Here is a 17918-nt window from a genome sequence, read left to right as displayed (position 1 = left end):
CTTAAGTTGGTTAACTATACTATTTGTAAATTTTGTTTACGATATCCATTTGCCTAGTAAATCTTTCTTTATAAAATATGTAAAATCAAACTCCATGGCAAGTATAAATTTCTAAAGCAATTTTAAATTCACTACAAGTATTTTACTTGTGTAAATTTACTTTTATATATGAATATATTAATACACAAAATTTAACCCCCAAGCCAATTTTCCTATTTGAATATATAGTCAAATGCTTTCAAAAGTTAATTTTAAAAGTACACAAATGCACCAATTTAGAGCAAGATTTTAATGAAGACCTCAATTTTCAGACTTTAACATACAAAGGCTATAACTAATTCTTGTTTATATACTTGAGCTGCTTTGAAGGAAACAGACTTTAATACAACGTTTCATTTCATTATTAAGCACCATGTTTTAACATGAAGTAACAAAAGATAAATGGAAACACAAAAAGTACAATGGTGACTACCTTGATAGCTTGTTCAAAATTGAGAACTTTTCGATTAACTTGGTTTCCAATCATGCCAGCATCCATCTTGGGATCCATCATTTCAATAGCAGACATGGCTTCAAAAAGACCAAATCTGCAAATAAAAAAATTGAGCCAACAAATTGTTTTTAAGCCAGTAAGCTTATTCATATTTTCACAACGGTATAAAATTATACTACTTTTAATAACTAAAGTATTCTATGCATTTAGTCTTCTCAACTTGCTAACACTTCTATTTCAATTAACTGTCGATTGACACAAAAATTATTTCATGTACTTGCCACTCAAATTATTTCACGTGCACTGTGAGGAAGAAAAAGATTTCTGCCGGGTGTGGTGACTCACACCTGTAATCCCAGCACTTTGGGAGGCTGAGGCGGGTGGATCACCTGAGGTTGGGAGTTCAAGACCAGCCTGACCAACATGAAGAAACCCCTCTTTACTAAAAATACAAAATTAGCTGGGTGTGGTGGTGCATGTCTGTAATCCCAGCTACTTGGGAGGCTGAGGAAGGAGAATCGCTTGAACCCAGGAGGCGGAGGTTACGGTGAGCCGAGATTGTGCTGTTGCACTCCAGCCTGGGCAACAAGAGCGAAACTCCCTCTCAAAAAAAAAAAAGAAAATATGTAAGATGTCTGTGGTCTTACACTAGACCTAATTAAGAATTCTCGGGGTAGGGCCCAGCAATCTACGCTTTAATAACCCCTCCAGACAATTCTGACACACGCTCAAATCTGAGAAGAACTGAATTTCAGATTCTACTTCCCCTACCCTGCAACCACAATGTCCAATCTTGTCTACTTACTAATTAAAAGTTTCATATTCCTAACCTTGAAAATTGAGCCTGGCCATGGCAGTAGAGGAACTGGGGCTACATATAGGCATATAAACACGAACAAGTATTTCCATTTATTTTGTTTTTCCAAAGTGCTATGGTTTGAATGTGGTTTGCCTCCACCAAAATTCATGTTAAAACTTGATCCCCAATGTGACAGTGTTGGGAGGTGAGGCCTAGTGGGAAGTGTCTGGGGCATGGGGAAGAATCCCCATGAATAGATTAATGCCCTCCCAGGGAGGTGAGTTCTTGCTCTCCCAGGAATGAATTACCGTTGACCCTTTCACAACATGTGTTTGGATTGCAGGAGTCCACCTAGACAAAGGTTTTCTTGCACCTGTGCCACCAGAGACTGCAAGACTAACTTCCTCTTCCTTCCTCAGCCTACTCAACATGAATATGACAAACATGAAAACCTTTATGATGATCCACTTAATGAACAGTAAGTATATCTTCTCTTCCTTATGATTTTCTTCATAACATTTTCTTTTCTCTAGTTTATTCTAAGAATACAGTATATGGCACATATGACATACAAAATATGTGTTAATCAACGGTTTATGTTATTGGTAAGACTTCCAGTCGATGATAGGCTAAAAGGAGTTAAGCTTTCGGGGGAGTCAAAGGTTATACGTGGATTTTTGACTGTGAGGGGGTGGGTCGGCACCCCAATCCCCAAGTTGTTCAAGGGTCAACGATACTACCCAAGAGGGTGGTTTGTTTTAAAGACTGACTTCCTCGGTTTCTCTCTCTTGCGTCCTCCCCTTCCATGTGATCTCCTTGCACCACATGCCACTCCCCACTGCTCCCCTTCTGCTTTCCACCATGAGTTGAAGCAGCCTAAAGCTCTCACTAGATGCGGTTGCCCAGTCTTGAACCTTTCAGTCATCAGAATTGTGTGCCAAATAAACCTCTTTATAAACTACCCAGTCTCAGGTATTCAGCTACAGCAACACTAAACTGATTAAGACACAGGGATTCTCATTTACTTTTATCTAAGCACTTAGTCACCCAATTTTTGGTTATCAACCAACCTATCACATATGACATACAACTGATAACTTTTCTTCAAGAAATTCCACATTCATTACATCTGCTCTCAAGGAAAGGACCATAAGTTACAGTTTCCCTAGGTATAACCGTTTCACATCACAACTAGGGTCAGCTGCTCCAAAATAGCTCACCACAGTTAAAAATATATTTATAATTAGTTTTATTTTCACAATTTTGAAACGTAAATTTACTCAAACTTCAGGGACTATTACTCCACATGATAAAAAAAAACAAACTGAAATACTACACTACACTATTTTCAAAGGATAAATACTTACAGCTTATCATGAAGTAGTTCTCCCAACTTTAATTCTAAAAAAAAAAGAGAAAAATCCTTTGAACATATTTATATTTAACTTTTAATTCTAAGAAAAAAAAGACATTAGCACCTGAAAAGATGTACTTGTATTACTTTAAAATTCCTTTTCTAAGAAATACTTATTTCTACTCAATTACTAATATAATGCATTCTATACAGTGAGTACTTGTGTAAATACAAAAGAATACTATAAATCAAGTGGTTTAGGAAAAAAATAATACTTTTGAGAATAAGTGACCCGTCACAGGCCATAATATTCCAATCAGAATTACCAACCCCATTTTTAAAAATCACTAGTATATTTCGCCAAGTAAACTTTTACACAGAACTGACTGCTACTTCTCAAGTTTTTAAACCACGTTACCATCACCTAATTTCCTTTTGTTCCAGTAACGATGTCAAAACCATTTTTTAAAATCCTATTTTGTTTAAATCATGTAGAAAACACTTGAGTAAACAGGTAATCAAAACAGTGCTCAATCCCTATAAAGCAGTGGTCCTCAACCTTCGCTGCATACTAGAGTCAACTGAGAAACTTTCTAAATCCCAAAGTCCAAACTTTCTAAATCTATACAGTGGTTTCAGAGCACTCCAGATGATTTTAATACGCAGGTAAGTCAGAAATCACTGCTGTAACATGCTAAGTAGATTAAATACTGATGGCAGCCGGGCCAGGTGGCTCACGCCTGTAATCCCAGCACTTTGGGAGGCCTAGGCGGGCGGATCACAAGGTCAGGAGATCGAGACCATCCTGGCTAACACAGTGAAACCCCATCTCTACTAAAAATACAAAAAAATTAGCCAGGCGTGGTGGCAGGCACCTGTAGTCCTAGCTACTCGGGAGGCTGAGGCAGGAGAATGGCGTGAACCCAGGAGGCGGAGCTTGCAGTGAGCCAAGATCACGCCACTGCACTCCAGCCTGGGGAACAGAGCAAGACTCCGTCTGAAAAAAAAAATATATATATATATATATATATGTATATGTATATAGATGACTAAATCCTGTGGAAGGTGTAAAAAAGCAGTTTACAGAACTTTAGCCAATCTTCCCTAGCCAAATGTAAGTTAAATAACATTAATTTTTAACAGTTCCAGGTACTGAAACAGGTAAGAATCATGAGTGAAAATACAACAATAAGGCTGAAGCTAGTGGATCACTTGAGGTCTGGAGTTTGAGACCAGCATGGCCAACACAGTGAAACCCCATCTCTACTAAAAATACAAAAATAGCCAGGTGTGGTGGTGGGTGCCTGTAATCCCAGCTACTTCGGAGGCTGAGGCAGGAGAATCACTTAAACCCTGGAGGCACAGATTGCAGTGAGCCAAGATTGTGCCACTGCACTCCAACCTGGGTGACAGAAGGAGACTCCGTCTCAAACAAAACAAAACAAAACAAAACAACAAAACATAGCAGAACACATACTAGTAATCCAGCAATTCTCAAAGAGTGGTCTGGGAACCCAGGAGCTTGCAATGTTAAAATTACTTTGATAATCATACCAAAACGTTCATTGTCTTTTTTTATTGTGTTGACACCTGTACTAATGATGCAAAAGTAATGATAGAAGGTAAAAAGGCAATGGAGGGCAAAACTGCTGCAGCTTCAGCACAAATCAAGACAATGGCCCCAAGCTAAACTAATCAGGTACTCTTCCCTTCCATGCACTTACGGCTAAAAAAAGACAAAAATTTTCTTCAATCTAAGAATGCCCTTGATGATCACTATTCATTAGGAAAGTGCAAATTAAAATTACAATGACACCACCTTACACTCATTAGGATGGGTACCACAAAAAAAAAAACCCTGCAGAAAATAAGGGTTATAAGGATGTGGAGAAATTGAAACCCTTGTGCACTGCTGGTAGGTTTGTAAAATGGTCGAGACACTGTGGAAAACAGTACAGCAGTTCCTTCAAAAATTAAAAACAGGACAGATGCAGCGGCTCACACCTGTAATCCCAGCATTGTGGGAGGCCAAGGCAGGAGGACTGCCTAAGCCCGCGAGTTCAAGACCAGCCTGAGCAACACAGTGAGACCCTGTATCTATAAAATATCTTTTAAAATTAGCCAGGCATGGTGGTGCACACCTGTAGTCCTAGCTACTGGGGAGGCTGAGGTGGGAGGACTGCTTGAACCCTGTAGTTTGAGGTAGCAGAAAGCCACGACAGAACCCCTGAACTCCGGCCTGGGTGACAGAGTGAGACCCTGTCTCTAAAAAAAAAAAAAAAAATTTTAAACAGAATTACCAAATGATCCAGCCAATTCAAATTCTGAGCATATACCCAGAAAAATCGAAAACAGAGTCTCAAAGAGGTACTCGTATGCTCATGTTCACAGTGGCATTATTCACAATCAAAAAACATGGGAAACAACCCAAGCGCCCATTGACAGATGAATGATAAACCATGGTCTACACATACAATGGAATATTATTCAGTTTTAAAAAGGAAGGAAATTCTGACATGCTAAAACATAGATTAACCTTGAGGACATTATGCTTAGTGAAAAAAGCCAGGCACAAAAAGACAAATACTGTATGAGTCCACTTAAATTAAATACTTAAAGTAGTCAATAATAATACTGTAGGGCCAGGCATGGTGGCTCATGCCTGTAATCCCAGCATTTTGGAAGGCCAATGCAGGCAGATCACCTGAGGTCGGGAGTTTGAGACCAGCCTGGCCAACGTGGTGAAACCCCATCTCTACCAAAAAAATACAAAAATTAGCCAGGCATGGTGGTGGGTGCCTGTAGTCCCAGCTACTTGGAAGGCTGAGGTGGAAGAATCACTCGAACCAGGAGGCGGAGGTTGCAGTGAGCCAAGATTGCACCATTGCACTCCATCCTGGGCAACAGGGTGAAATTCTATCTCAAAAAAAGAAAAAAAGTCATAGTGTAGACTGCTGGTTGCCAGAAAATGGGGAGAGGAATGATGAAGAGTTACCATTTGCTTAATGGATAGAGAATTTTAGCTTCACAAGATAAGAGTCCTGGATATGAATGGTGGTGATGCTTGCAAGACATTACAAATGTATTAAATACCACTGAAGTGTACACTTAAAAATGGTTAAGCTGGTAAAAAAAAATAAATAAATAAATAAAAAATTCTCTTGAGACAGGTCTCACTCTGTTGCCCAGGCTGGAGAGCAGTGATGCTATCATAGCTAATGCGGCCTTGACCTCCCAGGCTCAGGTGATCCTCCCACCTCAGCCTCCTGGGTAACTGGGACTACAGGTGCAAAGCACCATGCCCGGCTAATTTTTTGTATTTTCTTATAGAGACGGGGTTTCGTCATGTTGCTTGGGTTGTTCTCAAACTTCTGGGCTCTAGTGATCTGCCGCCTTGGCCTCCTAAAGTGCTGGGATCACAGGATGAGCCATCACGCCTGGCCTAAGATGGTAAATATTATGTTGTTTAATTAAACACAATAAAAAAGCTGGGGAAAATAAAAGAACAACCTTGATAAAGCAGTAAAAATTATTACTCTCAGGGCCAAGGTACAGTAAGTGAGGTACCTACAGAGCAAAACGTACTCATTTTTAGTTCTCGACTTCTTAAATTTTGCACCATAAGGTACCACCTCACTCACTTCACTCTAGTACCAGCCCTGATTAATCTTATTCAATTTCAACCTTGTATAAGTTTTTAAATATTCTACTTGAAAAAATGGGAAGCAGACAAACACTTCTGCTGCATATCAAAGAAAATAGTTGTCTTGGGAAAAAAAACACTTGCACAGCCAGGCACGGTGGCTCACACCTATAATCCCAGCACTTTCGGAGGCCGAGGCAGGTGGATTACTGGAGGTCAGGAGTTCAAGACCAGCCTGGCCAACATGGTGAAACCCCGTCTCAACTAAAAATACAAAATTAGCTTGGCATGGTGGTGTGCGCCTGTAATCCCAGCTACTCGGGAGGCTGAGGCAGGAGAATCGTTTGAACCCAGGAGACAGAAGTTGCAGTGAGCTGAGATGGCGCCATTGCACTCCAGTCTGGGCAAAAAGAGCGAAACTCCGTCTCAAAAAAACACTTGCACAATTATCATGGAACACTACTTTTACCTGAAAAAAAAACAAAAAACAAAAAACAGTCAACAGACTATGGTTATTCAGAATTGAGAATGTGGCATTTTTTAAAAAAATACATGAGTCTGTCACTTCAAGAAAAACTGACAATGTTTGTTGCCAATAATAAAATTTGAGCTTTCAATCAAAATCTAAAATTTTGGAAAATACGTATCTGCCACTGTAAGTCTAACAATTTCCCAATACTTAGAAGAGCTTTCTGTATTGGTAGTGATAACAAATGTGCTTATTAATATTGTATAATGAAACGTGTTAACATTTGGAAGATCTAGCCAGGCGCAGTGGCTCACACCTGTAATCCCAGCATTTTGGGAGGCGGCCAAGGCAGGCGGATCACTTGAGGTCAGGAGGTCCAGACCAGCCTGGCCAACATGGTGAAACCCCGTCTCTACTAAAAATACAAAAATTAGCCAGGCATGGTGGTGCACACCTGTAATCCCAGCTACTGTATTCAGGACGCTGAGGCAGGAGAATCCCTTGAACCCAGAGGCAGAGGTGGCAGTGAGCAGAGATCACGCCACTGTACTCCAGACTGGGTGACAGAGCAAGACTACGCCTCAAAAAAAAAAAATTTGGAAGATCTGCATAACTTATTGAATATTCAATATTTGGAAAACAATATTTTCCAAATGGCAGTGCATGTTACAAAATCAGGCATGGATTAAAGAGCCATTCAAAGTTCAAGAAAGAGCAATGAATTTTAATGTAACAGAGCATAAAGAGTCCACTGATAGGGTTTCAGATTCCAGAGTGCAACTAACCTTTAAGAAACTACCACCTGTCAAGCTTTTGGAGTATCAAAGAGGAATATAAAAAATTATCTGAAGATTCTCCCATTTTTCAACTACATATTTGGTGAGGCCAGATTTACGTCAGATACTTCAACCAAAACAACATGTGACAACAGTCTGAATTATAGAAGCAAATATGAGAATTCAGTTGCCCTCTGTTATGCCAGACATTGAAGTGATTTGCAAAAATGTCAAACTCTACTTTTGTATATTATTTTTTTGTTTTGGAAAATACAATTATTTCTCATTTTAAAAAATGTTATTTATGTTAACATGCAACGGGTTATCATTGTTTTTTTTTTTTTGAGATGGAGTCTCACTCTGTCGCCCTGGCTGGAGTGCAGTGGTGTGATCTCAGTTCACCGCAACCTCCGCCTCCTGGGTTTAAGCATCAGCCTCCCGAGTAGCTGGGACTACAGGTGCACACTGCCACGCCCGGCTAATATTTTTGTATTTCAATATAGGCAGGGTTTCACCATGTTGGCCAGACTGGTCTTGAACTCCTGACCTCCAGTAATCCGCCCGCCTCAGCCTCCCAAAGTGCTAGGATTACAGGCGTGAGCCACCGTGCCCGGCCCATCATCATTTTTAAATGGATATTTTTTAAATGTCTCAGTTTTAGATTATAATAAACATCTATATATATGTAATACATACATAGACTATAATTTTAAAAAGTATAATGGGGTCCTAAGACTGAAAAGTTTGGAAACTGATGTAATAATCTATCATGTATTTAGGGTAAATCTGGGTACCAAATAGCTTCATCAAACTTAAAAACACCCCACAGATCTAGAAGCAAGTCATACACTCTTGACCTTGGTTTCCTCATCTGTAAAATGAAAGGTTAGACTAGATGACTCGTAAGATTCCTTAGAACTTCAGTAATCAGGGGCGCAGTGGCTCACACCTGTAATCCCAGCACTTTGGGAGGCCAAGGCAGGCGGATCACCTGAGGTCAGGAGTTCCAGAACAGCCTGGCCAACATGGTGAAACCCCATCTCTGCTAAAAATACAAAATTAGCCAGGTGCGGTGGCACATGCTTATAATCCCAACTACTTGGGAGGCTGAGACATGAGAGTTGCTTGGACCCAGGAGGCGGAGGTTACAGTGAGCTGAGATTGCGCCACTGCACTCCAGCCTGAGCAAAAAGTGAAACTCCACACCTAAAAAAAAGAACTTCAGTAATCATATCTCTCACCTTTAAACTTTATAGACAGTAAACTTAAGAATTTACTCATGAAGCAGAGTACAAGCCCCACCCTGCATGATCAATGACTGAACACAGAATCATGATCTTGTATAGCCCTACAGAACTGAGTAAATTGGGCCTTATCCAACCAGGCAGCATTTCTCAAAAAATTTAATGAGAAAGATACTGTTTCAAATTATCATTAGCCATCAGAGCAATGACATCATCACACATCATCACACATCACGTAGCCTCTGAAAAATTCCACCGTATACTAATAAGAGAGTAACAGTCAAAAAGGCAAGTACCTTTTCAGTATTACCACCAAACTGTTTCAACTCTGCATATCCTGCAAAACAGTCTTGGGGATCCCAGCAATTCTAGATGACACCAAACCACTGAACTAAGGGTGACATGATACTGTTTTTTTTTAAAAGTTACTTCTACTTTTAAGTTAAAGCCTTAAGTAGGTTCAATAGTATACAGCTTACACCATTCAGAGCAAAGGGAAAAATCTGACATGAGGAAAATTGGACTCAAGCCATAGTTGTAATGATTCAAAATTAAAAATATCACAGGAGAAAATAAAAGTGCAATGAAAGATCTGGAAGATGAAGTTGAGGAAAAAGACATAAAAAATAGGAAAGAAAGGGGCCAGGCACAGTGGCTCACGCCTGTAATCTCAGCACTTTGGGAGGCCGAGGTGGGTGGATCACAAGGTCAGGAGTTCCAGACCAGCCTAGCCAACACAGTGAAACCCCGTCTCTACTAAAAATACAAAAATTAGCCGGGCGTGGTGGCAGGCACCTGTAGTCCCAGCTACTCAGGAGGCCAAGGCAGGAGAATCGCTTGAACCTGGGAGGTGGAAGTTGCAGTGAGCCGAGATTGCGCCATTGCACTCCAGCATGGGCAACAAGAGTGAAACTCTGTCTCAACCAAAAAAAAAAAAAAAAAGGAAAAAAAGAAAAATAGGGAAGAAAGGATAAGAAAAAAATCCAGAGGACAAGTTTAGGAGATTCCATATCCAAATAACAGACATTCCATAAGGAGACTATAGGAAAAACAGTTAAGGTAATTCAAGGATGCTTCCTAGAACTGAAGCATCAAAGTGAAAAGGCTCCAGACCACAGTGAAAGTTCTGGACAAGAAGGACAAACAGAAGATCCTAAAAAGTTATGTATGAAAGGTATCAAGGTCAGGCATGGTGACTACCACCTGTAATCCCAGCACTTTGGGAGGCTGAGGTGGGTGGATTACCTGAGGTCATGAGTTCGAGACCTGGCTGGCCAACAGGGCGAAACCCTGTCTCCACTAAAAATACAAAGATTAGCTGAGCATGTGGTAGGCACCAGTAATCCCTGCTACCCGGGAGGCTGAGGCAGGAGAATCGCCTGAACCCGGGAGATGAAGGTTGCAGTGAACCAAGATCATGCCATTGCACTCCAGCCTGGGCAGCAAGAGCGAAACTCCGTAACAAAAAAAAAAGAATAAAGGTATCAACATATAACTTTCACATGTATCAGAATGTCATCAGATTTCTCAATAGCAAAAGATCAATGGATAATGCCTTCAAAATTCTCAAAGGCACCCAGACATAATATCAGTCAAGTGGGAGGACAGAATAAAGACATTTTCAGATATTAAGAGCCTCAAAACATTTTATCTCCCATGCACTTTACTCAAGAAGATAATAATATCCAATCACAACAAGAGAGAAAAGACACCTCAGGCTGATGAAGAAAGGAAGATCTCAAAATGAAGTTACATACTAGGTACAAAAGGCAATAAGCCTAGACTGCAGTTAAGAGGATCAAGAAGAAAGTTCTATAAGGAGATGAAACCAACAGGATCTCCAATGAGTCTGAATGTCTTAAGGAGATTTAGACAACTGTTAGAGTCCAAAGTAGAATTAATGATAAGTACACCAATTTTTGGGTAAAAATTTTTTGTGTAAAACAGAAGTATGCAGGAAAGAAAAAGTAGTAATGGTTTTACTCCTTGGCTCAGCTATGAATAATACTTGCATATCCACAGTGTAGCTACCTATAACTATAGGGGGTTAAGTCCATAGATACAGCCTAAACTGGGGATGAAGGGAATCAAAAAGTAGTATACAGCAAGCTGCCCAAAACCAGCAAAATAAGTATCAAAATAACCAGCTAAAAGGAGGAACGCAGTGTCTTCTAGAGACTCCTTTTTTATTAACTAAAGCTCCTAAGATGAAGCAAGACACACTATACGTGATTAAGGGAAAAATCTGATAAGATGTATTCAACACTGCAGAAGAGCCCTCAAAGTACATCAAAGGTCCCATTCACACTGCTTGCTCTATGTCAATGCTAGTTCTTAAGGGTGTTAAGTCCAGTATCCATGTGTTCCTTTCCTAAAGAATTCAGGGTTTGAGAGGTTAAGTGATAGCTGAACCTTCTTGAAAGTAATCTAAATGCAGTGAACTAAGCAGCATTATTGATATTTTGAGGAGGATAATTATTTGTTTGTGGGGGCTGCCCTGTGTGTTGAATTGAATGAGCAGTATACCTGGCATGTACTTGTTAAATGCCAGTAGCACCACCTCATAGACACTGTGACAATCAAAAATGTCTCAAAATATTAATGTCCCCTGAGGTGAAAAATCACCCCCAGTTGAGAACCACTAATCTAAAGTGATCCATAAATGCCAGGGCTGGCCATCTCACCCACGCCCCACCTCTTGATAACATTCTGGATGGCACAGAACAAGGAAAACAATTTTACATGTTGCCTAGATCTTTTGCCAGGACAATTTCCATCCATTCATCCTTTTCCTCTTAGAATCAAGTGCTAACAAACAGTAAATTCCTAGAACAATGACTCTCACCCCACACAGAAGGGGGTGTGGGGGGCAAAAAAGATTTCACTGAAAGTTTCACAAAGAATTTGTATTTTTTCCATAATTTTTAAAAGCTATGTAATCAGTTCAATGATAGTCTTTAAAAAAAAAATCACAGAATATTCCAGATCACCTAGATAATAACATTATAATCAAGTATCAACATAATTTCAGTGTCCATGCTTGTGATTCATAATTATGCTGGTTACAGGCAATCCCCCAGAATGACAGCATTTAATGTACTGCAGTGGTTCTCAAACTTCTGTAGTCCCAGATCCAAATATTCTCCAGTTTGAAGAAACATGGCCTTAGAATATTCATTCATTCTTAAAACAAATATATATATTGAGCACCTACAAATGTTCTGGGTGAGAGAAGATAGAAAAGAAAGGAAGAGCAACAAGAAGCTTAAGAATCCCAAGTTTTACAAGAGGCAAGAGAAAGTGTAAAAGGAATTTTCCTAAAGTACTAAGCAAGAACTGAAGAAGATGAATGGATATGGAAGGCCTTAACCCACGGTGCTAATAATAAAGACTGACTACGGAGGAATGAACAAAGCCAGGTATGTCCAATCTTTTGGCTTCCCTGGGCCACAATGAAAGAATAATTGTCTTATGCCACACATAAAATACACTAACGATACGTGATGAGCTTTTTAAAAAAAAAAAAAATCACAAAAAAAATCTCATAACATTTTAAGAAAGTTTACGAATTTGTGTTGGGCCACATTCAAAGCCATCCTGGGCCACATGCAGCCCTTGGGCAGTGGGTTGGACAAGCTTAAACTAAGCCATCAAAAAGAGAAGAATGGAATGAAAGATTGGGCCCATATCCTCCTAGACTAAAACATAAAAAGAATGGAAGTCAGCATGGCAGATTTTGGATTACTCCTGGGCTCCAGATACCACTGGTGCCATCATCCTAGGAGAGAATGCTGCTATCCATAGTGTGGATAAAGCCTAGAAGCTGAGGCGAGAGGATCCCTTAAGGCCAGGAGTTTGAGACCAGCCTACGTAACATAATGTCTCTACAAAAAACAAAATAAGCCAGGTATAGCACGTGCCTGTAGTCTCAGCTACTCAGGAGGCTGAGACAAGAGGATTGCTTGAACCCAGCCTATAGTCAAGGCTATAGTGAGGAATGATCATGGCATTGTATGCACTTCAGCCTGGGTGACACAGCAAAAACCTAACTCTAAAAAGAAAAAAAAATTTTAACTTATAAATTTTTTTTTTAAAAAAGAAAGCCTAGAAGTGTTACTTAAAATAATCACATACTTCCTATCAGGCAAAACAACAGTAATGGCTAAATTATAAATAATTCAGAAAAGAAAAAAATAAGAGCCTCAAGAGTAGTTATAAGGAATGTGTGCCACCTGCCTAGTAGGAAGTAAAATAAATCATAAAAGTTAAAAGTTTGTATTTGATTCAGGACTTTAAAGAGCCACTAAAAGAATAAGTACAAATGTGCATGAAAAACAACTTCGCCATCAGTATGCCAACTATTTTGTGGTACTAAAAAAATCACCAGAGTCAGGCCGGGCACGGTAGCTCATGCCTGTAATCCCAGCACTTTGGGAGGCCGAGGCAGGTGGATCACAAGGTCAGGAGATCGAGACCATCCTGACTAACACGGTGAAACCCCGTCTCTACTAAAAATATTAAAAAATTAGCCTGGCATGGTGGCGGGTGCCTGTAGTCCCAGCTACTCGGGAGGCTGAGGCAGAAGAATGGTGTTAACCCGGGAGGCGGAGCTTGTAGTGAGCCGAGATCACGCCACTGCACTCCAGCCTGGGTGACAGTAAGATTCCATCTTAAAAAAAAAAAAAAAATCACCAGAGTCTAGCCAAATGCCATTACATTGTCACCAAAGGGGAGAGATTACTGCAAGTTAAAAGAAAGAGCGTAATCATATCTGTTTTAAATTTAGTTTTTAGAAAGTCACTAGAACAGAAGCCTAAACCATAATCAAGACTACGAATCTGATTATTCCAAGAAGGGAAAATAAATACCACGGGCTCAAGAAATGCCAACAGTCTTTAGTCCTAAATCTACATGTGAAGATTAATTCTACATCAATTTTTTTTTAGTTCCAAGAAGGATACCTCACATTTGCGCCACTCGACACAGTGCAAGAGCTAATTATGGAAGAGTTAATAGGATGGTATGTTGGCCACAAAATGGCATGCCACCCCCTCTCTATCCACAGTGAAACATGGATTAAACTTTATCTCCCACTCAAGGTTCCTTCACAAAAAAATAAGGCTAATTTATGATATAACTCGAAGGCAAGCCAAAACATCTCTCCCACCAGTATTCTAAACTGCTTTCTTCAGTTCAATTTTTCTTACAATCAAAAACAAGTAGAGAATGTATATATGAAAGCAAGCTGCAAGACTAAAATTAAGAGGACCTCTATAGTCGTATTTCATTGAGACTAAATTCTGCAGACCTGTGGTTTTCAAACTGTGGTATGCAACCACCCTGGGTGAATATCATGTCCCAGGGGATTCAAAGACACAGGATAAACATTTGTACAGCTGCCTAATATCAAATTAATGTGATGATGTGGGAAGCAAAAGACCTTTAACATAAATGAAACATAAGTGTTCCCCTCAAACAACAAACATGTTGTAAAATGCAAACTTTTCCATGAATTTCTAAGATAAAACAGGAAATTATAAAGATATCTTGTACCTATGAATTAAGGTACTTTGAACTCCACCCATAAGATCTGAGAAGGAGAGGTTGAGAAGCAGTGTACGTGTTCACTCTCTTCTGCTGTCACCAAGGGAAAAGTTTAAGGAACATATCATCTCTCATGTTTCTTTCACCTCTCCAGCAACATGAACTTATTTGTTCTCATATGTTACCCTTCTAGTCCATTCTGTCAAGGCCTAGTCCAAGGCCTTAATGCCCCAATCTGGGCTGAGTGCAAAACCTTGTCTAAGTAGACTCTTTTCATCCTAATCCATCATAAATTATGCTGGTAGAGAAACTTCTTTATATGCTTTCAACTCTAAAATACCTTGAGTAACAACAGTTACCATCATTGAATGCTATTATAGAGTACTTTACATCCACTATCTCATTTAATCCCCAAAATTCTCTAAAGTAGAAGCTCTGTTTTCCAGAGTAGAAAACTAAGATTCAGATTAATTAAACTCCAAGGAAACTAAACTAGTAAGTGACAGGTAGGACTCCAGCCCATATCTGACTATAAAGCTTACTACATTACTTACTGAGAAGCTACTCGGTCCAAGCCACTGTACTAATCATCAAGGAGAACAAACTTTCAATCTTATGCTCAAATCCATTACTCCTACTGCCTATAAAACAAGCTCAAACTAAAAAAACAAAAACAAAAAACATCAATGGCACTAAAGACCCTCTATAATTCCCAGCATTGAAAATTGTTTTGTGGCCAAGTAAAATTATTTACTGTTCCCCTAACATAAAATCCTCACCGAACTCTGACTCATATAGTTCATCTCAGTCTAGAATAATTCTATCACCTCCCCTTGTAAAAACTTGATCTCTCCTTAAGGCCCAACCCAAGCCATATAACCTTCAAAAACCTTCCCTATTTAGGTTAATAATGACAGCCCCCTAATAGAAATTACTTAAAATCAGTGCAAGATGACAGGTATAAACCACTTAATAGTCTACGATCTCTGAGCACAAAAACTACACTGTAACTTGACACTTCTCTCTTCCTTAGATAGACATACATGGGCAATCACCCAGTCTTACGTCTAACTTCAGTCCTTCCTGTCTCAGTGTGTCCCTATGCTTTTCCCCAATTTCTCTACTATCTCCTTGACCTCATCCTCTCTTTAACGTTCAAGCTCTCACTCTAGTTAATTTGTTCCTTTCTCTTATCTTCAGTCTCTCCCTAGACTCTTTCTCCTCAACCAACAAGCATGTTCATTTCTCCAATCATTTACTCCTATTTATTGAATTTACTATGTGCCAGGAACTGTTCTGTATACTAGGGTTACAGAAATTATCTCTGCCCCCATGGAGCTTATATTCCAGTGAGTAAGACTGAAAATAAACAAGAAATAATTGAAAATTATAGCTTCTGAAAAAGATAAGCTGTATGAAGAAAATAAAAAGTGATTCAACTGAGGTGGAATTGCAGAGGAGAGAATGAGTGGTTGTCTTGAGGTCCTCACCAGGGGGGTTAACACTTAAGAAGAATTGTGTGAAAGCGAGGGGCAAAGCAATTTAAAAGAAAGAAAACAAAAAATGCAAACACCTGGGATAAGCACCTTGGTGTGTATCACGAAGAGATAAAACAGACCTGTGACTGGAATGTAATAAGCCTGGCAGGGGCAGTGGCACATAAATGAAACCTGAGTGGTAGGCAGGGACCAGATTTTATAGACCCATAGGGAAGGAGTTTGGATTTTATTCTACCTGCAACAGGAAGCCACTGGACGATCTTAAGCAAGGAACGATGTGATCTGATCATTCTGAAACCTCAAACATACAAAAATACTATTATCTTTCAGATTAACAAAGCGTTTTCCACAGTTAGAAATTACTGCTTTCTCTAACCTGTTAAAGCAAGAAAAACTCAATTTTAAAAAACTGCCTCAACATCTGTATTTAATGCTGTATCAAATATATATTTGCTTTAAAGTTAAAATTAGAGGATACAGAATAAGTGTGGCTAACAACTCAACAAACCACATTTACCTGTTGATTTCATCTAATGAGGTAAGTTTAGAAAGCACAATCGTCATTCTACCCCTTCCAGATGTTGAACTTCTAATCCAAAAATCAGACTCACCTCGACAAGCTTCTTCAAAATCTTGGGTAATGTCCACCCAGTTTGTATTGCTTTTTTCCATTTTTTCCGGCATACTGAGCTCCCATCCTGAATCGTCATCATCTACAGAAGCTTTCATAACCATTATGCCTGTAAAATTAATACTGATGTAAGAGAGAGGATGTAGCTTTCAGGGCAAGAGTATTTGCAGAAATGGGTGTTTGTTTCAGCATGGGATGAAGTCTTAACTAAACTCTTTAAAGCATAACTCTTCTGAGTCTAAGGACAGTACTGCAAAGAATAACCTTAATGCAATCAAATCGCACGTCAATTAACACTCCTGCTGCTTATTGACTATTAGCCCACCACCTACCAGGGCCCATAAACATTTTGCCTTCCTACTGTTTAAGAAGAAAAATCACAAACCATCTCACCACTGGCCCGAAAAGAACAACTCCAGAGCTTCCAACTTTCAATAATAGCCACAAATGACCAAGCAACTATTCAGGGTCCCCTCTCGCAGCCCAGGACCCCATGCGGCAGCTACCGAAGTCAATCAAAGTAGCCCTTCATCTGGCCAGAGCTCGCTGGGACCTCTCCCGGGCCAGGGCCGGCCAGGACCCAGGCAGAACCTCGCCGGGAGCAATGAGGAGCCGGCACGCACCGCAGGGTCCCGCCGGCCGGGCCTAGGGCCGAGGCACACCTGAGGCGGGCACCCGCTTCCCTTCCGCCCTGCCCGGGTCAGCCCGGCCCAGCGCCGTCCCACTGAGCGCGTAAGCAAGGACAGAGCTGTCGCCGCGCGGGAGGGCGGGCACGTCCGGCGCCAGGTCGTCGCCTCGGCAACACCGGGCAAGACTGGGGCCTCGGCCGACAGCGGGCACTGGGGAGCCCGCGGCTCCTACCTGACGCGCAGCGGGAGGGCCGGGGCCGCAGGGTGACCTGGGGTCCCCAGGGTCCGCCAAACGCGCGGGGGGCTGCGGCTCTCGGACACACGAGCGAGAGGGTTTCAATGGCTACGCAGGGGCGGTCCCCACCTACTTCTCCCGTGGTCACCCGCGCCGCCACGCACTGTCCGGACCACGGAAATAACGATGCCGCCTCTGCCGCCGCCGCCCCCTCCCCTTTCAGCCCAGTCCGACCGACAGCGTGCACGCATGCGTATGCCCGAGACGCGCGACCCCGCCCCCTCTCCCTTACTCCCGGGGACTTCGCGCTCCCCGGCCACACCCCCTCCCTCGCCACCGCCTCCGTTCGGCCGATGGCGGCCGCCTTCTCTTCTCGCGAGATTAGAGACGATCGCGAGACCGGAAGTTATCTTTTTTCACCCTCTGTCGGAACCCCGGGTAGTGGGCGGTTCCCGGAAAGAGGCGGAGCCCGGAGCCTCAGAGCCCGCCCCGTCTGCGCTGCCCTCTGGGAATTTCTTAGAAAGGTGACGCGAAGGCGGAAGGAAACCGTGGAGGTTTGCGTAGACCTTAGTGGTTGCGAGCACGAACAAGCAGCCAAGCTC

The 17918-nt window shown here is 41.1% G+C and overlaps 1 protein-coding gene across 7 annotated transcripts in view; it reads right to left on the bottom strand.

Moving 5' to 3' along the window:
- NAA35 (N-alpha-acetyltransferase 35, NatC auxiliary subunit) overlaps positions 1-17699 on the bottom strand; it is an 80497-nt gene extending 62798 nt beyond the window's left edge. For 2 of the 7 annotated variants that reach the window (XM_054502343.2, XM_054502347.2), the window contains exons 1-4: positions 17314-17668; positions 16433-16561; positions 2660-2693; positions 473-587 (exon numbers count right to left, since the gene is read on the bottom strand). In XM_054502343.2, coding sequence (XP_054358318.1) covers positions 473-587; positions 2660-2693; positions 16433-16556 — 273 coding nt within the window. In that variant the 5' untranslated portion in view covers positions 16557-16561; positions 17314-17668. Of the gene's footprint in view, positions 1-472; positions 588-2659; positions 2694-16432; positions 16562-16845; positions 16850-17313 lie in introns of those variants that run through there. The other 5 variants (XM_054502336.2, XM_054502345.2, XM_054502348.2 and 2 more) reach the window with 5 other exon arrangements.
- Positions 17700-17918: the final 219 nt, after the last annotated feature.

Source organism: Pongo pygmaeus, chromosome 13 (genome assembly GCF_028885625.2).
Source record: "Pongo pygmaeus isolate AG05252 chromosome 13, NHGRI_mPonPyg2-v2.0_pri, whole genome shotgun sequence".
Classification (NCBI taxonomy): Eukaryota; Metazoa; Chordata; class Mammalia; order Primates; family Hominidae; genus Pongo; species Pongo pygmaeus.
Note: the sequence above shows the minus strand (reverse complement) of the source record. Positions and strands in the feature narration are given on the sequence as shown.